General features: G+C 39.1%; 1 protein-coding gene and 1 long non-coding RNA gene across 4 annotated transcripts in view; one reads left to right on the top strand and one right to left on the bottom strand.

The window, feature by feature from the left end:
• Window positions 1-5,373: 5,373 nt before the first annotated feature.
• Window positions 5,374-18,066, top strand: LOC137373789 (uncharacterized). The gene is made up of 3 exons (XR_010975695.1): window positions 5,374-5,485; window positions 13,804-13,947; window positions 16,927-18,066. It is a non-coding gene; the product is annotated as an uncharacterized lncRNA (long non-coding RNA).
• The window catches only part of cdkn3 (cyclin dependent kinase inhibitor 3), a 29,523-nt gene continuing 22,172 nt past the window's right edge, over window positions 17,982-25,332 (bottom strand). For all 3 annotated transcript variants that reach the window (XM_068039158.1, XM_068039157.1, XM_068039159.1), the window contains one exon: window positions 17,982-20,909. In XM_068039158.1, the coding sequence (XP_067895259.1) occupies window positions 20,823-20,909 (87 nt within the window). In that variant the 3' untranslated portion in view covers window positions 17,982-20,822. The remainder of the gene's footprint in view (window positions 20,910-25,332) is intronic.

The following is a 25,332-nucleotide window of genomic DNA, read 5'->3' as shown; positions in this document are numbered from 1 at the left end:
TATAATGGAAACTTCCTCTGTCAACTTGTCACAATGGGATTTCACACATGGGGAAGGGTATAATGACAGCATGACAAATTGACAGAGGCAGCTTCCATTGTAAATATGGACAGTATTATGGAAAAATAAAAATGAAGTCAGAAAAATGACTTTAAAATGGTGACTGAATTACATCTGCGTGCCACAGTTTAAGTACCACACTTTCTGCTACCGCCCACCACCACACCCCTCTCTCCCCCCCCCCCCGCCCCCCACCCACCCCACTGCCAGCACCTCTAACACTACTTCAGTTGAAGACTACACAGGTGTAGATTTTCACCACCAAGTGGAAAACTGGATGTAGCCATTGACTGTCCATTTAACATCCCACTTGATGTACCTACCACCGGTTTTCCACCCAGTGGTCAAACTTAAAATCGACCCCTTGTCTTATCTCCTGGTGTGCAATGCCATGGGACATTAAATAATATTTTAATTGTTGTGTGTAGTCTGTATTTCCTCTTCAGTAACCTGATTTCTTATTGTCATATCTTTGTTACTCTTTCAAGCCTATATTTATAATGGAAAAAACAAGCATATTAACATTTTGTAATTGAAAAATATATGGGAACATTTGTCACTCTGTAGTTCCCAAGATTTCTGGCCACTAGGTGGTGCAGTGGCACAAGGATCAACATGGCAGTTATCAAATAGGTAAGAAAAAATCTTGTACCAGCATGTAAATAATAAGTGGGTCGTAAGAGGCAGAGTGGGGCCTATTAAGGACAAAGAAGGTGATATTGGTGGCATAGGGCAAGGCTAGAATAAATGAGTAATCTGTATTAGTGTTTGCTATGGAAGAGGCTGCTGACCCCAGAGAACGTTGAGGAACTCAAAAGGGATTACAATGGTTGGAGGACCGTGAAACCCCTCTTTGAGTCTCCAGTTCACTGGTGGGAAGCGATTAAGGAGAACATCAAGAGGTTCTTCATCCACAAAGGTGTTCAGAAGGCGAGAGAGAGACAGAGGGAACTGTCCCGACTCCAGAAAATTATGCAAAATCTACTCCGGTTGCAGTCAATGGGGGTCGAGGTCAAGGAGGACCTCCAAGAGGTGAAGAGCCAGCAGGCCTCGCTCTTTGCCAAGGAGGCCTCCAAGATCATCTTCCGGTCCAGAGTCCGCTCCATCGAGCAGGATGAGACGTGCTTGCGTTACTTCTTCCAAAAGGTACACAGAGAGAGCTCTGTTATCAGCAGCCTGAAGGAAGAAGATGGCTCGGTAACGTCTTCGCAGTCCGACATACTAAGGATCAGCAAATCCTTTTATGCTGGGTTGTATGACGCGAAGCCCACAGACAGCAGAGCCTCCCAGTCCTTCCTGTCATCTAATGTATAATGAAATGCTTCCCTAATGACGCATTTCATTCAGCAAGAGGTGGAGGTGACGGAAATCACACCTGCCAAATGGAAACATATTAATTTCGTCATATGGAATACTACTTGAACTTTTTTTTTTACTGGACATTGAACATAACTTTTTGAAAAAAACCAACAGAGCAAACCAGCTGAAAATATGGTTGCATATTTGCATTCTGAGAGACAGTTACATAGAGAGACAATGGGGGTGCTCCCAGATTCAATTAGCGAGATGGGTTTTGCCAATAGTGCAGATTAAAAGACATTGAGAGCCATTGTAAGAGACAAAACTCTACTGCCCCCCCCCCCCACCCCTGCCCCGCGTGTCTGGAAGACTCTGAAGTCCAGCAACCCTCCAAGAAGTTGCTATTTCAAACAGAGAGGGTCTCGTGACTTAACCTGCTGGCCAGAATGTGGACGGTTAGAATTGTGCCTCACAAAAAGGTAACAGACTGCAAGTTGAGAACCAAGGAGGAAAGTCTCCGCTCTCTCTCTCTCTCAAGCAAAGTCCCAGGGACCACAGTTGCAGCTTAAGCCTCAAGACAAAGCACTTCTTCAGTCTTGTACCAGAGAAGCAAGTTGGAAATTGTGCACTGGGCCTCAGGGAGAACGTCAAGACCGTAACTTCAGTTGAGGACATTGTATCAAGGATATGACCATCCAGTAACCGAATTCTATTTATTGCCAATTCTACTTCAACACCCACCACCCCCCCCAATTTTTTCTTCCCTTCTGTATCTATTTGTATGCGTGTCTTTATCTCGTGTGCATGCTAGAATGGTTGCGTCACGTATTTTAGTAATTTTTAACCGAGTTAGAGTGGTAAGGCTAATAAACTTTAATCTTTCTTGTTTAAACCTAAGAAAACCTGTCTGGTTCATTTGCAGTTACAATTAGAGTGCAGGGAGCAAAGGACTCATTGAGGGGGTAAGCTAAAATCACTGTATTTTAAAAGTTAAACCAGGAAAGGGGCAAGAGGGGAGCCTGAGACCCCTTCCTTGCCCGGTCGTAACACCATCCTGACACAAACTGGTTGCAGCACAGGCTGTGCCACCCCTGCTAGTTGGAAAACAGTTGGAAAAGTAGCAAAAATGACACAAAGGTTAAAATAAACTTATTTAAACCAAACTTGTATCTAGCAGTGGGACTGATGTTGTGATATTGTTGAACCATTAGATTTCCTGATAGTAAATAGCTCCATTTAGTCTTGTAATTGAAACAGGGCAGAAGTAGATACTGTGCTCTGTGACTTGCTATGCTGTGAAATTTGTACTTAATATTATTGTTTTGCCTTTTCAAATTTGATTTTTGGCATCCTGTGCATGCTGAAGTGACTTGGGTTTTTGCTCAAACCCTAGGCTTGCTTTTGTTACCTAGATATTGGGCTGCTAAAAGCCTACAATTGTTTGTATGGAGTGAGGGTCCCTTATGCATGTGGTTGATGCTGAATCTGAGGAGAATATGAAATAAAAAAATATAACGTAGATTTAATACATTTTTTGAATTCATTCATGGGGTGTGGGTGTTGCCGACAAGGCTAACATGTATTGTCCATCCCTAAGTGCCTATGAGAAGGTGATGCTGAGCTGACTTCAATTGATCGTAGCAGCACGGTGGGAAACAAGTACAAAACGAGACCAATGGGTATTTGGGAAAGTAGCAGAAGCTTTCAACAAACTTTCTGCAAAATATTACTTAAACTATTTGCATAAGATTAAAAATATCATTTGACCTTTTCAATATACTTTCTAACGAATGCAAATTGGGTATGGTAGTATACGTTTGGTCCAGGAATGAACAATTAAATCCTGTCATCGTAAGTTGTGAAATTTAATTCAATAAATCTGGTAATTTGTGAGCTGGCACAGAAAAATGACCAGGCAATCTTCCAGATTGTAGGTTTAAAAATTCAAGTGATTCATCACTGTCCTTCAGGGAAGAGAAATTGCCTTCTCTATCCCCTCTTCTAGCCGACAGGTGTCTCCACTCCCACACTATGTAACTAACTCATAATGCCCTCAGCAATATGGATGGGTCGTAAATACCACCTTACCAGTGACCCCACATCCCAAAAATAGATGGGAAGAAACTTCACTAATTTATGTTCTGTGCCCTGAACCAAACTTTCACTGTTTGAAATATTGAAGAAAATAGTGTTTATCATTGCACTCTGCTTTCCATACAGTGGAACCTATATTATCTGCTAGTTCCATTATACTGGTTTGGAGGTGTCTTTCCACTGTGGCATCTATTCAAAATTCCACTGTACCATGCTGTCCCTCAAAACAAATTTAGAAAAAAGGTTGGAGTGTTTAGAAGTAACCATTTCATTCTGGCAGTTGCAACCTTCATTGGTCTACACTACAGACTCTCTATCATGAAGGTTAAAGACTGCTCTGCGAGTATGCGTGCAGGGCAATAATACAGAACATTCTCATGTGATGTGTATTGTTCTGCTAAGGCAATCTTAACAGTTCCTATTGAATGTGACCCTGCAGCAAAAAAACTTTGGTAACTTGGCAATTATACTTGGGTACTCTAATAAAGGTGACTGAGAAAAGTGGAATGATTAACACAGGTGCACTAATGTTGCTACGCTGGGTAGAGGCTAAAGCATTCTATTGGGCAGAGTAAAGGGAACTTTGCTGTTTATCTGGTCTACTGTACTTGACTTAGGAATGCTTGATATTGAAATTGGGAGACAAAATTGCAAAAATATTTCTTCCACTTGAAGGCATTGACTCTTTCATGTTGATGAGTACAAAATTCACCTCCAAATATTTGAAGGAGAAAAAAGTATTCTGCATTTCAAAAACAAAATTCTAAACACTTCATCACTTTCCCAGTTTTCTGTGTTCCATCCTCTATTTTTATATTAGTTTTACCTTTAGAACTTTTTCTGTTTTTAAAACCAAACTTGAAGCACTTGATCTTTTGTTCCTGAGTTTACAAATCCTGCCAATTGAGTGTTAGAAGTTTGAAGATTGACATGATTGCAGGCCAGCCAGCTCTTGAAATGGTTTTTTTGAACTAGTGTCAAATTTAAAGTGGGATCACCCAACAAATTGTTTTGTTTGTATCACAGTTGTGTCTGGATGAGACCTAGTGCTCTAAGGATTAAAGTTCATGAAGAACAAGTTGCAATATTAAAGACTACATATGTCTTAACTATTTAAGAAATGAACAAAATTTGCCATAGACTTGCATGTTTTGTGGCTGCTACATAATCTTGCATTACTCCAAACTGCTGTACCTTTTTCTGCTTTGTAACAGCTATGTAATTTGAATGAGATTTTGTTGGAACTATTCTGCTCCATGTGCTGTTCCCATTGTTCTGACATGCCTGCCTCTCATTAGATGTACAACTTGGCCAGGACATGTAAATGTTTCAGAATATTTTTGAGTTAATTTTTACATTTATAGTTGAGTTTTGTTTATTGTCCTTCGATTCCGTGCAGTTTTTTTTGTCTGCATTAGATGTGATCCAATTTACTTCCCCAGCACTGTTGGTGAATGACATATTTTACATGGAACGTTTAGCATGGAATAGAGGCAGAGTAAAGTTCCTCTACTTCCTGTAATTTTTGAGACTGCTAAATTGGTGCTGATTGGTGCTGGATTATGGTTAGTATTATAGGCTGGCATCCATTAGGAACTGGATTGAGACTGTTCAAATTTTTACTTGGAACTCTTAGAGCCAGCAGACAAAGGAAACTTACATTCCATTAGACTGGCTGGATTTGCACCCAAGTCTCCAGAGGTAAAAGAGTGTTAGAGTACCACATGTGGAACTTTTGAGAACTTATCCTTTTGTACTCTGTAAATCCTGATAAAAATGTCTATTGCTTTGATGACTGAAACATTGGTACTATGGAATACCTATATAAAAATTATTTCCAATAGGATAATTTTTTTTGCCATGGTATGAAAGTGAACGCAAGTATAGTAAAACATACTCATTTTAAGTTTTCTTTTCAGCTTGTACTTCCCGAGTATCTTATCCATGCCTTCTTCTGTGTCATGTTCCTCTGTGCAACAGAGTGGCTTACCCTGGGTCTCAATATGCCATTGCTGGGCTACCATATCTGGAGGTAAGTAGCTATTGTTTGCTATGTATTTAATGTATTTTAAGTTTTGACTTGAGTAGATAATTGAATTTATCATGCTAAGTATACAGCAACTGTTCTTGTAGTTTATTTGCAGCTTTTGTTGCACTTTATGGTCTACCTCTACATTCTATGTGTTTTTCCTGAAGCCTAGCACAAGATCGTTTCCATTTATAAGTACATTGGAATACTGAAATTCTGAAAATTTGGATAAGAGATGGAGACATACAAGTGAATAGTTTGCTTTATGAATATTTGATAATGGAGCTTATTGTAATATCAAATGATTTTGAATTTAATCTTGCAATCATTCTTGCCAAATCTATAACTAAAATTGCTTTGAATATGCAAAACCTGATGGAAGAGTACATAATAAACTTAATCATCAGTTAAAATTATTTCAAATTGAACATTCCTGATTAACACACCTGGCATGTTTAACATCACTGAAATGTTCAGTTAGGCTGCAGAGTCACAATAGACTTATTATGCCTATGATGCCTAGATCAAACATGGAAACAAATAATCTGAATAATACATGGGACATAATATAACCGACTGACCGCTATTTATTTGAAGCAATAATATAATGCACTAAATGCAATGAAGAGGACAGCTGATTCTACAATTTAAGTAACTGCATGTACTTTATGGCACCAGTGCAGCAGGTACAGGTTGCATTGTTACTTGTCTACAGAAAATTAAAGTTCGAACATGATCTGATGCTAACACTTGACTTGGTTTTGGTGTGTTAAAACACACCTACGTAATTGAGTTTTCTACTAAGAAATGAGGCCTGATGCAATGGCTATTACTTTAATGAATAATACATATTTCAGCCTACAAAATCTAGAATTACCAGTAGCCTTTCCAAAATCCATCTTTTCTAGGTGGAATCTTTAGAATTAAATAGCAGGAACTGTAAGATGTTGCACAAGTCCTAAAACAAATGTTCACCAAGGGAATAATTGAATGTAGACCCATATTTTTATATCAGAAATTTGTAGCTGCTTTTAAATTCACACACTAATTGCCACAAGTTTCATAATGTTAAAGGTGTCCCAGCAAGAAAACTTGCATTCTATAACACACTATTTCATTTCAAATATCTCTAAACACTTCAGAAAAATGAAATAAGTGTAGTTATTGTTATATAGGGAAACATTGAAACTGATTTGTACAGAGCAATGTCCTAGAAACAGCAACAAAATGAATGAAAAGTTGATCTATTTTTGGTGATGTTGGTTGAGAAATGGATGTTGGCTAGGATACTAGGAAAACTCATGTCTCTTCAGATAGTGCAATGTCCATGTGAGCTGACAGACTGGGCTTCTGTTTAATGATATCAATGCTGTGCCTAATTGTGCACTTCCAAATTTCTATGTACACTATTGCACTCCAGTTGTTACACTTTATTCACTTGTGATTTATTAGTGTTTTATGAAATTTCTCAAATTGTAGAAAGAAAGAAAGAAACCCGATCAATACTTGCTATTTTAGTTGTTCTTGAGATAATCAAGAGCGGTTTTCTTATGAGAACCAGGAGAGCCAAGTAGATACCAATCTAGAGACTTATCTAAAATTATAACCATGTTTTAGTCCCTGAACTACCCATGAACAATACCATGAGAGTTCAGTTAGTATATATTCGGGAAAAACTCCCTGTGTGTCCTTTGATTACAGCATTTTAAAACTAAAGTAGTAGTCTTGATTTTCTTTCTCTTCTCCCTCCGCAAAAATGGGTGGACTTAACATGTTCCCTATGAGCTATTTGAATAGATTCTACCTCAAATGTTATCAGCTTTTTAAAGTAAAATCCAGCTACAATATTGGAGTGAAACAGATGGCCCAAAATAAAGTTTACATTCCCAGCAGCTGTAGCTAAACATTAGTATCAAATTGAAGAGTAGTAAAGTAAGAGTCAGATAAGTATTTTGCTGATGAACAATTGATGTCTATTCTGAAAATGAAGGTTAAGACTGTTAATACATACAAAGTGCATACATGAAGGACTATCAGGAAAAAAATCAAGTCTGGATTTTAAAAAAATTAATTGCTGCTTCTAGCAGCAAAAGGAACACTTTATTTAACATATTGAATAATGGCGTCAGACTTCCAGGTTGTTGAGTGGTTGAAGAAGAATAGGCCATTTGGCCCATCAAGGCTGATCTTTCCACAGACCATCTGCAATCTACTTTATAATGGAATCTACCCTATCTGTTTAATCTTCCGTGAGAAATGACCTGCATAAATATTCATGATCCTCAAAAGAAACAAGCAAACTCCAGGATATCTGCTAATTCCTACATTTCAAGTATTCAGCTTTGGCTGGGTGGCTGTTTCTAGTGCCAGCAATGCATTTTATTCTGTGGAGTACAATCGCTCCTGATGATTTGAAGTCTTTTTCTGCTAAAGATTTTTGAATTATCCAATAACTTGAATTGAGCAATGTAAATAAAACACAGTGGAAATTTAGTGCTTAAAAATTGAATTAATCGGAGAATTTGAAGTACAAAGAGTATATTCTTTCTATTCTATTTTCTACTCATCTCTAAATCATTTCCTGCCCATTAAGAAAGGTATGGCAATAATCATGGGTGATTTTATTATGCGTATAGATTGGATTAATCAAATTGGCAAGGGTAGCCTAGAGGGAGAGTTCATTGGATGTATTAGAGATTGTTTTTTGGAGCAACATGTTGTGGAACCAACCAGGGAGCAGGCTATTCTAGATTTGGTATTATGTAATAAGGTGGGATTAATTAATGATCTCATAATTAAGGATCCTCTAGGGAAGAGTGATCATAGCATGCTAGAATTTCAAATTCAGTTTGAGGGTGTGAAACTGGAGTCCCACACTAGTGTTCTGGAGTTAAACAAATGTAGTTACATAGGCATGAGGACAGATTTAGTCCTAGTGGACTGGGCAGGAAGACTAAAAGGTAGGACAGTTGATGAGCAGTGGCAGATGTTTAAGGAGATAATCAAATCCTCCCAACTAAAATATATTCCAGAGGGGAAGAAAGATTGTAAGAGGGGCAAAAAACATCAATGGCTAAGCAAGGAAGTTAAGGATAACATAAAGACAAAAACGAAGGCATACCATATTGCAAAGGCCAGTGGCAGGCTGGAAGATTGGGAAACTTTTAAAGATCAACAAAGGGTTACTAAAAAAGTAATAAGAGCAAAGGTAAATTATGAAAGAAAACCAGTGCAAAATATGAAAATGGATAGCAAAAGCTTCGAAGTATATAAAAGGGAAGAGAGTAGCTAAAATGAATGTTGATCCCTTGGAGGAAGTGACTGGGGAGTTAATAGTGGGGAACACAGAAATGGCGGAGGCACTAAATCAGTATTTTGCCTCAAGTTTTCATGGTGGAGGACACTAGTACCATCCCAATAGTACCAGGTAATGCAGAGGTTATAGAAAGGGAGGAACTTAGAACAACCATCATCACTAGGAAAAAAAGTACTGAGCAAACTATTGGGATTGAAGGCAGACAAGTCCCCAGGGCCTGACGGCCTACATCCTAGGGTCTTAAAGGAAGTGGCAGTGGAGATAGTGGATCCATTGGTTATAATATTACAAAATTCCCTGAATGTGGGGAAGGTTCCAGTGGATTGGAAAAATGCTAATAATAATGCCCTTATTCAAAAAGGGAGGGAGGGAGAAAGTAGGAAACTATAGACCAGTTAGTTTAACATCTGTTGTTGGGAACTTGTTAGAATCCATTATTAAGGAAGTAATAACAGGACATTTAGAAAGTTGGCAGCGCAGTGGTTAGCACCGCAGCCTCACAGCTCCAGGGACCTGGGTTCGATTCTGGGTACTGCCTGTGCGGAGTTTGCAAGTTCTCCCTGTGTCTGCGTGGGTTTTCGCCGGGTGCTCCAGTTTCCTCCCACATCCAAAGACTTGCAGGTGATAGGTAAATTGGCCGTTGTAAATTGCCCCTAGTGTAGGGAGGTGATAGGGAATATGGGATTACTGTAGGGTTAGTATAAATGGGTGGTTGTTGGTCGGCACAGACTCGGTGGGCCGAAGGGCCTGTTTCAGTGCTGTATCTCTAAATAAAAAAAATAAAATAAAAAAAATAAAGTTAAAACGCAATCCATCAGAGTCAGCATGGTTTTATGAAGGGTAAATCATGTTTGACTAATTTGCTAGAGTTCTTTGAAGATGTATCAAGTAAAGTGGATAATGGGGATCCTATAGATGTAGTATATCTGGACTTCCAGAAGGCATTTGATAAGGTGCCACACAAAAGGTTAATATACAAGGTAAGTTCACATGGGTTTAGGGGCAATTTATTAGCTTGGCTAGAGGATTGGCTAACCAACAGAAAACAGAGTGTCGGGATAAATGGGTCCTTTTCTGGTTGGCAAGATGTAACTAGTGAGGTGCCACAGGGTTCGGTCCTTGGGCTCCAACTATTTACAGTCTATATTAATAACTTGGATGCAGGGATAGAAGGTACTATAGCCAAACTTGCAGATGTCACTAAAATAGATGGGACAGTAAGTTGCAATAAAGAAATAAGAAATTTACAAATGGATATGGATAGGTTAGGTGAATGGGCCAAAATTTGGCAGATTGAGTTTAATGTGGATACGTGTAAGGTTATCCATTTTGGTTGGAAGAATAGAAAGGCAAATTATTATCTAAATGGAGAGAAACTTCAGAGTGCTTCGGTGCAGAGGGATCTGGGTGTCCACGTGCATGAATTGCAGAAAACTGGTGTGCAGGTGCAGCAGGTAATAAGGAAGGCAAATGGAATTTTGGCATTTATTGCTAAAGGAATAGAGTATAAAAGCAGGGAAGTGTTGCTGCAACCGTACAAGGCATTAGTGAGACCGCACCTGGAGTATTGCGTACAGTTTTGGTCCCCTTACTTGAGGGATGTAGTTGCATTGGAGGCAGTTCAGAGGAGGTTCACTAAATTGATTCCAGAGATGAGGGGTTTGTCTTATGAAGGGAGATTGAGCAGTTTAGGCTTTACTCCCTAGAGTTTAGAAGAATGAGAGGAGATCTAATTGAGGTATATAAGATGATTAAGGGGATTGACAAAGTAGACATAGAGAGGATGTTTCCTCTGGTGGGGCAATCTAGAAAGAGAGGTCATAGTTTTAGGATAAGGGGTAGAAGATTTAAAACAGACGAGGAGAAATTACTTCTCTCAGAGTCATGAGTCGGTGGATGCTGGGACATTGAGTAAATTTAAGGAGGAGAGACAGATTTTTAATTAGTAATGGGTTGAAGGGTTATTGAGAATGGGCAGGAAAGTGGAGTTGAGGCCAAGATGAGATCAGCCATGATTGTATTGAATGGCAGAGCAGGCTCGAGGGGCTGAATTACCTACTCCTCCTAGTTCTTGTGTTCTTAAGTACTCTACAGCATGGTTGGAGGGATGAGGCAGACTAATTATTTGGAAGAGACTGCTTCAAAATTCTGGGCTCGCTGCAAGTCAGATAACCTGCTCTTGCTTTCCTTATGTACACTTATCAGCATCGGATACCAGAATCATGACTTCACCCATTTAAAAAAAAAACAATTATACTTGTCTTTAAGGGAGCACAAAGAAGATTCACTAGACTGATTCTTGGGATTAGGGTATTGTCCTATGACGAGAGATTGAGTAGACTAGGCCTATGTTCCCGAGAGGTGATCTCTTTGAAACATATATAATTCTTAAAGGGTTTGACAGGGTAGATGCCAGGAAGATGTTTCTTCTAGCTAGAGAGTCTGGAACCCGGGGTCACAGTCTCAATAAGGAGTTGGCCATTGAGAACTGAGTTGAGGAGAAATTTCTTCACGCAAAGGGTTGTGAACTTTTGGAATTCTGTACCCCCGAGGACTGTGGATCCTCAGTTGTTGCATATATTCAAGACAGAGATCACTAGATTTTTGGATACCAAGTGGATCAAGGGATGTGGGGATAGTGCAGGAAGGTGGAGTTGAAGTAGAGCTTATTGAATGGCAGAGCAGGCTCGAAGGGCTGAACAGGCCACTCCTGCTCCTATTGCTTCAAAACAAGTGTAATGAAGCCTAGTTTTATGAATTTTTCCTTACAATTTATATAAAACCAAACTTCATGAAAACATCTTTGGTCTTCTCTGAACCCTTACATCATTTGATGAATTTTAAAAATTTGTTTCATGGGATGTGGACATCGCTGGCAAGGCCAGCATTTGTTGCCCATTCCTAATTGCCCTTGGGAAGGTGGTGGTGAGCTGCCTTCTTGAACCGCTGCAGTCCGCCTGGTGTGGGTACGCCCACAGTACAGTTAGGGAGGGAGTTCCAGGATTTTGATCCAGTAACAGTGAAGGAATGGGGATATATTTCCAAGTCAGGATGGTGTGTGGCTTGGAGGGGAACTTGCAGATGATGATGTTCCCAGGTATCTGCTGCCCTTGCCCTTCTAGGTGGAAGAGGTCACGGATTTGGAAGGTGCAGTTGGAGAAGGTGTGGTAAGATGCTGCAGTGCATCTTGTATATGGTACATACTGCTGCCACTGTGCGTCTCTGGTGGAGAGAGTGAATGTTTAAGGTGATGGATGAGATGCCTATCAAGTGGGCTGCTTTGTCCTGGATCACAATTCATCAATATCGGCAACATTTTAATGTAAGAAAGGCCCGAAAGAACTTCACAAATGGATGCCTTTTAAGGTGGAACAAAGGATCATGATTAGGCCAATTAGCCCACCAAGCCTATTCCGCCATTCAGTTAGATCATGCATGGCTGATCTATCACTCAATGCCATATACTTGCCTTTGATCCCTTGATCCATATCCCTTGATTTCTTGCTAATAAAAATCTGTCAATCTGAGTTTTAAATTTCAACTGACATAGCATCCATAGCCTTTTGGGGAAAAGAATTCCATATTTCCGTTGTGTGGAAAAGGTTCTTCCTGATTTCATCTCTGAATGGGCTAGCTCTAATTTCAACATGTGCCCCCTTGATTCTCCCACTAACGGAGACAGGTTCTCTGTAGTTACTGTATTGAATCCTTTTTATCATTTTAAACATCTCCTTAGATCATGCCTCAACTTCTAAATTCATGGTAATACAGCTTCATATCTCTCAATATTCTAGCAATTAACATATAGCTAGTGTAAGGCTAGGTTCTGTGAACTTCCTTCCATTAAGCGATTTAAGGTAAGTATTCTGATCTTAAAAACACAGAATGCTGGAAATACTCCAGGTCAGGCAGCATCTGTGGAAGGAGAAACGGAGTTAATGTTTCAGGTCGCTGACCTTTCATCAGAATTGTAATAGATTTCAAGCAAGTGAAAGTAGCATGAGTGGGAAAAAGAACAAAAGGGGAAGGTCTATGATAGGCTGGAAGACACGAGATTAAATGACAAAAGAGTTGGTACAAGGCCAAATGGAGTGGTAATGGAACCAATAATGCACCAAAGGATGTGTCTGGAGGAGGTGTGAATGGCAGAATGATGAACAGCTGCTGTCTGACAGCAAAATGGGTTACGATCTGAAATTGTTGAACTGAATGAGTCTGGTGCCCTTGCACCACCAGTTCTTTTGTCATTTAATCTCTTGTGCCTTTCACCCTATTACAGACCTTTTTTGTTCTTTTTCCCCCCCTTCCCCCCGCGCCCCCCCCCCCCAACCACCCTTCACTTGCTTAAAACCTAGTACAGTTCTGATGAAAGGTCATTGACCTGAAATGTTAACTCTGTTTCTCTCTTCATAGATGCTGCTGAGTATTTGCAGTATTTTCTGCTTTTATTTCAGATTTCCACCATTTGCAGTGTTTTGCTTTTGTATGTGTTCCGGTCTTTTTGTTTATTCCAGGCTTTGAATAAGGCCAAATATAGTAATACACTTAAGAACAGCCTGTTTCTTGAAAACATGTTATCTGAGGCACTGTGTATGAAAGGATACTATGACGTTTTTGATTGTGTTCTTAAAAAAGTTAAAAAAAACTTTTAATACCATTGTTGTCTGAATAGTTTTGCATGGAGTTACCAAGCAAATTTACATCTAAACATTTACTTTTTCCAATTCTATTGAATTTACCTATCAAATTGTTTTAAATTATTGAATTAACTAGTGCATTGAAATGACATAAATTTGATATATAGTCCACAAAGCCAATTTTATGGGTATTGATGTTCTTTATGTTCTATCAAGCCTGTGTTTTATAAATGATCTGGTAACAGTCTGTGCTCCATTCTTAGCTTATTCATATATTGATCACTGCATTTAATATTAGAAATTGTGATTATTTTTCATGTTAATTGATAATGCATCCTTTTTTAATTAAAAAAAAAATCTATTTGCAGGTACATGACTAGACCAATAATGAGTGTCCCAGGCCTCTATGATCCAACCACTATTATGAATGCTGATATACTAGCATACTGTCAGAAGGAAGGGTGGTGCAAACTAGCATTTTACCTGTTGTCTTTTTTTTACTATCTATATGGGTAAGTTGATACAAAGATGAAAATATGTTTTTTGAAATACTTTCTTAATATTACCACTGAGATTTGTGTACCACTACTTTTAGAATGACTTGGATGATTTTGAAGTACAAAACTTATGGTGTTGGGTTTCTTGTCAGACAAGATAATCTTATATTGAGAACCTTAGGTGAAAAAGTAAAACTGTTACTGCAGATTAAGGACTAGAAGCTGATGGGATAAAATGAGGAATAATGGTTGAGTAACACTAGGCTTGGGTTTTAAAATCCTGTAGAAGGAGGAAGAGAAAGCGGAGGAAATTAATTGAGTTCCTTAGTTTTAAAGTCCTGGGAAACGATGAGCTGAAGATAGAGACTATACAGTTATTCAATTTTAAGATTGAATCTGCAGAGGAGACCGCATACAGGATGCCATACTAGGAATTTAGGAACAAGAGGAAAACGTTAGGGGGCTAATGACCATAGAAATATTGATTAAAATAAAGACATAAATGATGGCATTGAAGAGAAAAAGGTTAGTAACAGCAGGAGAGAGAAAAATTACCTGTCCGATTTCTTACATCACATCCAGAAGCATTGAAAAGATAGAAGAGCCTTTTTAAAATCTTGGGTTGTGGGTGACACTAGCTAGTCTGCATTTAGTCCTTTTCATAGTGCTTCCGCAAAGATGTTTGTTAGCTGTTTCCAGAATGCAAAGTAAGAAGTGTGTAGTTGGAGGTGAACTATTTGTTGCAGAGTACTCAACTTCTGTCCTGCTCTTGTAGTGTGGCTAGATGTGGCTAGTCCAGTTCAGCATCTGGAAAATGGTGACTTCTAGGATGTGTGTGGTAGAGGAACCTCGTGCTGATGGTTGTAGGACATGTCTGGGTAATCTCCAGTTTAGTGTCTGGAAAATGGTAACTCCCACAATGTTTGTGGTGGAGGAACCTGGTGCCATTGAAGGTCACGAGGAAGTGGCTGACTTTCGTTTACTCAAGAAAGTCGTTACCTGGCACTTAAATGGTGCGAATACGACCTTTTCAGCCCACATCTGGATGTTGTCCAGGTTCGATTGTAGGCTGTATGTGCTGCTTTATTATCAGGAGTTGTGAATGGAGGACACTGGAATTGTTGGTGAACAGCTACTGGCCTTCTGATAGAAGAAGGGTCATTGCTGAACTATTTAAAGATGGTTGGGCTGAGGGCACTGAACTCCTGCAGTGATATCCTGGGGCTTTGATGATTTGCCTCTGAGAACTGATCCTTTGCATCAGTTATGACTCTAGCCATTAGAGGTTTGCCTCATTGACTTCAACCTTGCCCGGGCTCTTTGGTCCTATACTGAGTCAAATGCTACCTTGATATTGCAGGGAGCTGCTCTTTTCTCTCCTCTGGAATTCAGCCCTTGTGTCTTTGCTGGATCAAGGCTGTCATGTAGTCTGACGTTGAGTGGTTCTGGTGAAATATGAACTGAGCATCAGCAAGTAGGTTTTTAATAAGGTATTGCATGATGGGATTATTGTTGACTCCTTCCAACACTTTAGGAGGAAGCTGATAGGGTGGTAAATGGTTGGTTTAGATTTGTCTTTTTTTGTTGTAGGACATATGAGTATCATACATATTCAAGATGCCAATGTCATAGCTCTACTGGAACAGTTGGGCTAGGGAGCAATTAACTCTGGTGTACAGGCCTTCAGTACCACAGCTGGAATGCAGTTTTTGGGGGGTGCGGGGGGCTATGCCCTTTGCGGTGCCCATTGCACTCAACTATTTACATCATGTGACATGAACAGAATTGAAGGAAACTTGTATCTATGTTGGGGACCTCATAAGACTGAGCTGGATTATACAGTCAACACTTCTGGCTGAAGACACTTGCAAAAGCTTCAGTTTCATCACTTAGCACTCACATTGCACGGTTGAGATTGTTCAAGTTTTGGACAAGTTAGGGCTTTATCATCAATGAGGAGTTTTTAGGGGAGAAGTGTTGGCATGAAAGAGGGATCTAAGCTGCTTACCTTTTGCAGTGGAAGAGGTACGTAAGTCTCATTTAAGATTGGAGGACATAGTGAATCCGAAAAAGATGAGGGACTGAAACTGGGGCCATCGAAGGTGAGGTGTGTTGGCTGTTGGAAGGCTTTGTAAGAGACAGTGGTAAGCTGTTTATAATGAATTGAAAGAAACAAGTATTTTATTACCCTAGTGAAAGACATGATCAAACCATTGCATTGAGTAATGAAGATTGTAAGTACTGAAGAAGAGAAATCTGAAATAAGTTAATGAATAGAGTGGATAAGCTTGAATATTGAGTGAAGGAAGCCATTGCCATAGAGAAAGAACAGAGTTGGTGAGGGTGCAGAGCCCCAGGGTACTCCTGAGATGATGGACGTAGAGGATGTATGATCAGGTATAGCACATTGTTGGTCAAATTAGATACCCACGAACATACCTTGTGGAAGATTCATATGGTTGCTTGTTTAGAAGTGCACATTTCCAGGCCTTTGAAAAGACTTTGGAAATATGATAAATGACTCATGAGAGTGTACACCAAGAGTAGAATTGCAGAGGTAAATAACATAGACAGAAATATCCCCATTGGAACCTGATGGCAATACAGAAAACTATACAGGCAACCTGGGTTAGGCTACAACTCTCAGGATGATAGACCAGCTTCCATAACTTTAGACAGTACATTTATAAGGCTAATAGGTCTGTAGATGGAGGGATTATGGTTGAATACAGGCAAATATTCAAGAACAGGGAAGGGTGGACTGGGAATAAACGACTGAAGAGACATCATAAATCATGGGTAAGTTCCGAGTCTCTCAGCTTGACGACAATAGGAGGGATACAGTTAGCACTGGAGTCCAGAAAAGAGGTTATTGAATCTACCTACAGCTATTGATTTGGTTACTGTTAATTTTGTACTCTTATAAATGGAATTTATTAGTTATTTCATTTTGACAGATTTAACAGATTTTCTTTTAACAATTTTGTTTTGCAGAATGATCTATGTGCTGGTGAGTTCTTAAAATAACAGTTGAGAGAGCCGGTGAAGTTGTTTACTCCATGCAAGAAACAAAAGGATGATGGTTTTTCAAGAACTTGGGCTCATCTACAGAACTTGTAGTTCACCAGATATGACCTGCTTATATGTATGCAAATTAAATGCTTTTCCTCACTTTTCATGGACATTTTGCCTCCAGAGTTTATAGTTTTCTGCCTGTAGAAGAAATGATTTCTGCAATTTGCTTTGACCCAAAACTCAGAAGAATTACGTTTGTACTTTATGTATGAAAATCAATAATTACAGATTACATTTTAAACATAACTTGGAAATTGCACTCCTATTTGCTTTTTACAAATAACTTACAGGTATGTTATGTAAAAAAAAAATTATGTAACTAGGCTTAAATATGTTAAATGTGTCCAGTTAAACAAAAGACCAGAGGATGAATCCGGATATCGTTTGTACACCTAAACCTTATTGGATACCAGTTTGCTTTAGTAAATTTAACTTTTTTGTAGTTTTTCACATTGTGGAAAGAGAATTTATTTTAAAACAGCTTGATGATGTACTCATTGGAGAAATGACGGATATAATCTATGACAGTCATACTTTACAGAATATGCAAATTAAAGTTCTTTTACACAAATAGATCCCTTTCCCATGCAAAGTGGCATTTATTTTAAGTAAACATTTTTGTTTGGAAATATTTGTTTGTGAAGACTGTTTTAGCTCTGGTGATGGTGCCTAAGTTGGTTATTTTGGGCCTCATTATAGCATTTTTTCTGATTATGTTTGAAGTTCAAACAACATAAACTCCCTTTTCAGAAGTTTTATTAATTTGGTTTGTAATAAAATGGTTCACTAGTATCACAAGATGTGGTGCACTACAGCTGTTATTTTTCTTTACAAAATCTTGCAAATGCTTGATAAATTAATATTTAGGTGAACCACAGCTAATAATACTGATATATAAATGGCTTGGGTAGTTTACATGGGGCTTGTTTTGTACTATATTGCAAATATTCCTGTTGGCAAAAAGAGACTTACACTTTGTTTAAGGATGGACTACATAACATTTTAATGCAAAAGTACAATTGTAAATGGAAAAACTGATTAAAGACTGTTTACCAACTAGTTTCTGTATGCCATAGTACTGTATATTTTTTGTAAGTATAGTATTAAATATGAATGGACTCCAGTTTTATACTTTTAAGACAGTTCTATTCAAAACATTCAGAATTTGCAACTCGATGTTCCTCACGTTGCCCTGTGTTCTCACTTGTCAACTTTATGGCAAAGATGTGAAATTTTGCACAATGAAATTATTTGGCTAGAAGTGTCATCAGTCTTGAGTATACGGGCATACTTTATATCACTAGATAATATCAAGTACTGTCCAATTTAAAATCAAACAAAAATATCAAGGAAAGGCCTCTTGTGCATTGAAAGCATAACTTTGTCTCAGCACTTGCATTGCCTAAATAGGTCCCAAAAAATCCCAAGTATGATACTACACATTTGGATAGAATGTTCTAGCAATTGTTTAGTTTCTGGGATAAGATTTGCATACAGTTGTATCTTTCATGATGGGTGGAGAAATGCAAATAGAAGTGCTTTCATTGCTTTCTAATACTGTCGTGATTTTTATTTCATGGGCTGAGTTTGGACATAATTGATACTGTCAATATCATGTTTTGATTAACCATCACCTAAAACAAATGATATCTGGTCATTTATTCATGCTCTGTTTGTGGGATCCTGCTGTGCAAATTGGCTGCTGTGTTTTCTACATTAAAACTGTGACTACATTTCAATGTACTTTGGTTTGTTCTGAAAGATGCTATATAAATGAAAGTTCTTAAGTGTTTCAATACAAAGCCATACCAGTGAACAAGAGACCTAAACTGACAAATGATCAAATATAAAAGCACAATATTGCAGATGCTGGAATCTGAAATAAAAACAAAATGCTCGAAATATCCAGCAGGTCTGGCAACATCTGTGGAGAGAAAGAGTTAACATTTCAAGTTGATGACCTTTCAGCAGAACCATTCTGCTGAAAGGTCACTGACCTAAAACAGTAACACTTTTTCTCAGATGCTGCCAGATTTGCTGAGTATTTCGAACATTTTTGATTATTTCAAATTAAAATGGTCTATGTTGAAGCTTTTTCAGTAAACTCATAACTTAGTTGTGTTTTCAAATCAGTAAAAGAAGGTTGGCTTCCGTAATGCCACTATGGAATTTGATCTGTTAAATGTTTTCTCATTTCAAACTCCCTCTAGATGCATGGGAAGATGTATCCAGAGGAGAATAAATTACTTTATCTGATTCCATACTTCACAATTGTTTATAAAATTCAATTTTTAATTCACACTTATGATGTATATGTCACTGGCAAAGCATTTATTATCAATTCTTGAGAAGGTGGTAATGAGCCTTATTGAACCACTGCCATTTGTGTTGAAGGTGCTCCCAAAATGCTGGTGATTGGGGAGTTCCAGGATTTTGACTCCGCAACAATGAAGAAATGGTTGTATATGTTCCTGTCGGGATGGTGTGTAACTTGGAGGTGATGGTATTATGTAACTATTACCCCTATCCTAGGTGTTGGAAGTCATAGATTAAGGAGGTGCTGCTGAAGAAGCTTTGGTGAGTTGCTGCAGTTATACTAAACCTTTATAGATCACTGGATAGGCCTCAGCTGGAGTAGTGTCCAATTCTGGGCATCACACTTCAGGAAGGATGTCAAGGCCTTGGGGGTGCAAAGGAGATTTACTAGAATGATACCAGGTACAGTAGTTATGTGGCAATCCTTACAGCAGAAAAAATTAAGGTGAGGTTTAATAGAGATGTTCAAAATTGAGGGGTTTTGATAAAGTAAAATTTGCTTTCATTGGCAAGATATTCAGAAACATGAGGACATAGCTTTAAAGTAATTGGCAAAAGAGCAGATTTTTCTTTTAAATTCATGTATAATCTGTAAAGGGTAGTAGAAGCAGATTCAATAGTAACTTTTAAAAGGAAATTGGATAAATACTTTTAGGGAAAAGATCTGCAGGGCTTTTTATAATTTCCAACATTTTGCTAACTTCAACACTACCAGCATAGTATTTTCCCCCTATATGAGCTATCGGTGGCGCAGTGGTTAGCACTGCAGCCTCACAGCTCCAGCGACCCGGGTTCGATTCTGGGTACTGCCTGTGCGGAGTTTGCAAGTTCTCCCTGTGACCGCGTGGGTTTTCGCCAGGTGCTCCGGTTTCCTCCTACAGCCAAAGACTTGCAGGTTGATAGGTAAATTGGCCATTATAAATTGCCCCTAGTGTAGGTAGGGGAATTGAGGGAAGGTGGGGACGTAGTAGGAATATGGGATTAATGTAGCATTAGTATAAATGGGTGGTTGATGGTCGGCACAGACTTGGTGGGCCGAAGGGCTTGTTTCAGTGCTGTATCTCTAAATAAATAAAATAAAAATAAACAAAGGTAACAATATCACCTAGGTAGATTGACTAACTGGTAATGTACAAACAGCTCCTTGTGAGTATACAGCAATTCAGAATGAGCTAAGTTCCCATCATTAAACATTGATAACTAAATAGTAATGGGCTGAATTTAAACCTTTTTCAGGTACAATGCCAACCAACTGTTTCAATTAGGCTGTAGCCCAATTTTATAATAGGGAAGAAGGCACAAATGTCTTTTGATGATCTTCAGTTTGTGCACAATGTAGTTGTAAAACTTTTGTTGAGAATGAGATCTCTAGAAATAAAAAAGTACCAATATATTTGCACATGTCCAACCTCTGTTAAATAACAATGGCAAATTGTAATATTTACATATACAATCAATTTACAATTACAATCTACAGGCTGAAATTTATGCAATTCTTTTTATCTTGACACTGATCGGGCTGCAGCATCTTTTGTTGCCAGGTATGTTGCCACATTATCTCGAAAATCATGCAAGTAGTTGTATTGCTGTCAAACAAACAAAATAATTACAAAAACTCATTCATTTTCCAGTTTTCCTTAATATAGTACTTCCTTAGATGAAGTCTTGGATCACCTTGTGCTGCTGTCTCTTCAGCTAGCTCCGATGTAAGCCAGAATCAGGCTCTGCTATGTTTACAGATGAATAGTCTACCAGCACTAACTAATGGTACTTGCTAAGTTGCTGAAGGGCAACCAGCAACAGTGAAACCATATCCACAAGTCAATTGTGAATTTCCATGCTGTATTTTTAAAAAATTTGTTCATGGGATGTGAGCATTGCCGGCAAGGCCAGTATTTCTTACCCATCTCTAATTGCAAGAAATACTGCAATTGACTCGTGGATATGGTTTCACTGTTGCTGGTTGCCCTTCAGCACCTTGGCAAAGTGGCCATTTGTTCTTAGTGTGACCTCACTCTCCCACACCTTCCCACATGTGCTTGGCTTTGCTCTCGAAGGGGGTGAGGGGTTTAAAGGTTGGGAACTCCCCTGCAGAGGCCTAGCATTTGAGTGGTGGTGGCATGGGAGAGGTGAAATAATAGATAGAGTGTGTTAAAGTGGAAGAAGGGGATTTGGATAAAAACAAAGTGCTGGAAATAGCAGGTCAGGCAACATCTGTGGAGGGAGAAGCAGAGTTAACCGTTCAAGTCTACCTTTCATCAGAACGGGGGATTTAGGGTCGAGTGTCTGGGGAGTGGATTATATAGGATATACGGCACAGAAACAGGCCATTTGGCTCAACCTGTCTATGCTGTCGTTTATGCTCCACTTGAGCCTTCTCTCATCTTTCCTCATTTGAATCCATCAACGTAACCCTTTATTCTCTTTTCCCTCATGCTTGAACTGCTTCCCCTTAAATGCATCTATACTACTAGCTTCAACCACTCCCTGTGGTAGTGAGTTCCACATTCTCACCGCTCTTCGGGTAAAGAAGTTTCTTCTGAATTCCCTATTGGATTTTTTGGTGCCTATTTAATATTGATGGACTCTAATTATGCATCCATTCTATCAATACCGTTTATAAATTTTAGACACCTCTATTAGGTCACCCCTCGGCCTTTCTTCAAGAGAAAAGAGACCTGTTAATCCTTTCCCGATATGTATACCTACGTATTTCTGGTATCATCCTTGTAAATCTTCTCTGCAGCCGCTCCGGTGCCTCTTTATCCTTTTTATAGTATGGCGATCAGCACTGCATGCAGTACTCCTTAAATGTGGTCTAACTAAGGTTAGATAAAGGTTTAGCATAACTTCTCTACTTCTCAATTCTACCCTTCCCGAAATAAAGTCTAGTGCGTGTTTTTTCTTTTATGGCCTTGCTAAACTGAGGCACAATTTTTAGTGACTGGTGTATTTGTACTCCAAGATCCCTTTGTTCTTCTCCCCGACCTAGATTTGCACCTTCCAAATAATAAGTGACCTTACTATTCTTCCTACCAAAATGTACTTTCACATTTATCTGTGTTGAACTTTATTTGCCAATTATTTGCTCATTCTGCAAATTTATTAATGTCCTCCTCTAATTTGTTGCAGTGCTCCTCAGTATTGACTATCCCCCCTGCCCCCCAATTTGGTGTCATTTGCAAATTTGGAAATTGTGTTTTTGATTCGTCCAAATTGTTAATATAAATTTGCAAGTTCTCCCTGTGTCTGCGTGGGTTTTCTCCGGGTGCTCCGGTTTCCTCCCACAAGCCAAAAGACTTGCAGGTTGATAGGTAAATTGGCCATTATAAATTGTCACTAGTATAGGTAGGTGGTAGGGAAATATAGGGACAGGTGGGGATGTTTGGTAGAGATATGGGATTAGTGTAGGATTAGTATAAATGGGTGGTTGATGTTCGGCACAGACTCGGTGGGCCGAAGGGCCTGTTTCAGTGCTGTATCTCTAATCTAATCTAATCTAAATTGTGAGCATCAGTTGTCCCAGCATGATCCTTGTGGAACACCACTTCCCACCTCGGTCACTCTGAATAACTACCCATTACTTCCACTCTTTCTGTCTTGAAGCCAGCTAGCAATTCATTCTGCCATGTCACCTGACTCTGCATTCTCTGACCTAATTCATTAGTCTAGTATGGGGCACCTTATTGAAGGCCCTTTGAAAATCCAGATAAATTACATCTACTGCATTACCATTGTCTACTCTGATATCTTCTCAAAAATTCAATAAAGGTTGGTCAAGCAAGATTTTCCCTTTTCTAGATATTCTTCTGGTCTCTCTTAGTAGGGATTCCATTATTTTTCCTGATAAGCCGACGGGTCTATAATTCTCTGGGCATGTTCTCATAGGAATTATGTTAGCAATCTGCCAGTCTGCTGCACTGTATCTTTTTCTAACAAATTATGAAATATGTGTAGTAATGCCTCTGCTATCTCTTCCCTGGATTCTTTTAACATACGTGGATGCAATCCATGCAGACTGGGCCTTTATCCTCTGAGTTTGATTAGTTTATTTAATACATCCCTTTTTTATATGCACTTATCTCATTACTCATCATCAATCAGTGTCATGTCTACCTGCTCTATCTCCCCGGTAAATATCGAAGTCAAGTAATTATTTAATATTTCTGCCATCTTGCCATCATTATCTGTGGTATTATCCTGTCTAATGGTCCTATTCCCATCCCAGACATTTTTTTAAAAATTGATGTGCCTTGATCATTTAATTTCATAGTTCCTCTTTGCCTTCCTAATTGTTTTTTTTGACTTCTCTCCTAATCTCTTCGTATTCTCTCTTATCATGGACTCCTCTGATGTCTTCATTCATCTGTGGAGTCTCACTAATGTTTAGCTTGTTTCCTTTTAGCGGAATATATTTTTCCTGCTCTCTATTGAACACTTTAAAATATTTAGTATTGTCATTCTACATTGTTGTTTGCCAATTGTCTGTTCTCAGCCCCTCAAAATCAGATTTTCTCCAATCTATTAACCTGGCTTTCATCAAACTCATGTCCTTCTTTATTATCATAAAATGTATTATGGTCACTATTGCCTGGATGGTCCCCGACTTTTACTTCTCTGATCTGCTCCATTCTCCATACTAGACCCAAAAGCAAATCTTCCTTTGTTGGGCTTTTTACGTATTGTCCTGTGCACATTGTATGTACTCCAGTCACAGAACTGTTACAGCGCAGAAGGAAGCCATTCAGCCCGTGTCTGCATCGGCTCTCCTAATGAGCATTTCACCTAGTGCCTCTCCTCGTAATCCTGCACATTCTTCCTTTTCATATAATTGTCTAATTCCCTTTTGAATGCCTTGATTGAACCTGCCTCCACCAGGTTCTCAGGCAATGCATTCCAGACCTTGACCACTCGCTGTGTCAAAAAGCTTTCTCATGTCACTTTTGCTTCTGTTACCAATTACTTTAAATTTGTGCCCTCTTGTTCTTCATTCTTTCACGAGTGGGAACAGTTTCTCCCTATCTCCTCTGTCCAGACCCCTCATGATTTTGAATATCTCTATCAAATCTCCTCTCAGCCTTCTCCATAACTGAAGTTCCTCATCCCTGGAGTCATTCTCGTGAATCTTTTCTGCACCCTCTCTAATGTCTTCACATCCTTCCTAAAGCATAGCGCCCAGAACTGGACGCAATACTTCAGCTGAGGCTGAATTAGTGTCTTATACAAGTTCAATGTAACCTCCTTGCTCTTGTACTATATGCCCCTATTAATAAAGATCAGGATACAGTATGCTTTATTAACTGTTTTCTCAACCTGTCATGTCGAGTGGTGTGCCACACAGATCAGTGCTGGGGCCTCAAGTTTTTACAAGTATATAAATGACTTGGATGAAAGGACCAAAGGTATGGTTGCTAAATTTGCTTATGACACAAAGATAGAATCATTGACAGTTTAAGGCACTGAAAGAGGCCACTTGACCTATCGTGTCTGTGCCAGCCAAAAAAGATCCACCTATTCTCATCCCACCTTCCAGCATTTGGTCCATAGCCATGCAGATTACAGCACTTAAGGTGCATATCCAGACTCCTTTTGAATGAGTTGAGGGTCTCTGCCTCAACTACCCCTTTAGGCAGTGAGTTCTGCCACCCTCTGGGTGAAGAAGTTTTTCCTCATTTCCCCTCTAATTTTTCTACCAATCACTTTAAATCCATACCCCCTCATCGCTGATCTCACTGCTAAGGTGAATAGACCCTTCACCTCCACTCTATCCAGGCCCCTCAAAATTTTGTACATTTCAATCAGATCTCCCCTCAGCCTTCTCTGTTCCAAGGAGAACAACCCCAGCTTATCTAATCTTTCCTCATAGCTGCATTTTTCCAGTCCTGGCAACATCCTCAAATCTCCTCTGTACCCTCTACAGAAAGGATGTCTTGCACTGGAATGAGGTGACCAGAATTGCACACAGTATTCAAGTTGTGGCCTAACTAATGATTTATACACAGTTCCAGC

The sequence above is a fragment of the Heterodontus francisci genome, chromosome 9, assembly GCF_036365525.1.
Source record: "Heterodontus francisci isolate sHetFra1 chromosome 9, sHetFra1.hap1, whole genome shotgun sequence".
Taxonomy (NCBI): Eukaryota; Metazoa; Chordata; class Chondrichthyes; order Heterodontiformes; family Heterodontidae; genus Heterodontus; species Heterodontus francisci.
Note: the sequence above shows the minus strand (reverse complement) of the source record. Positions and strands in the feature narration are given on the sequence as shown.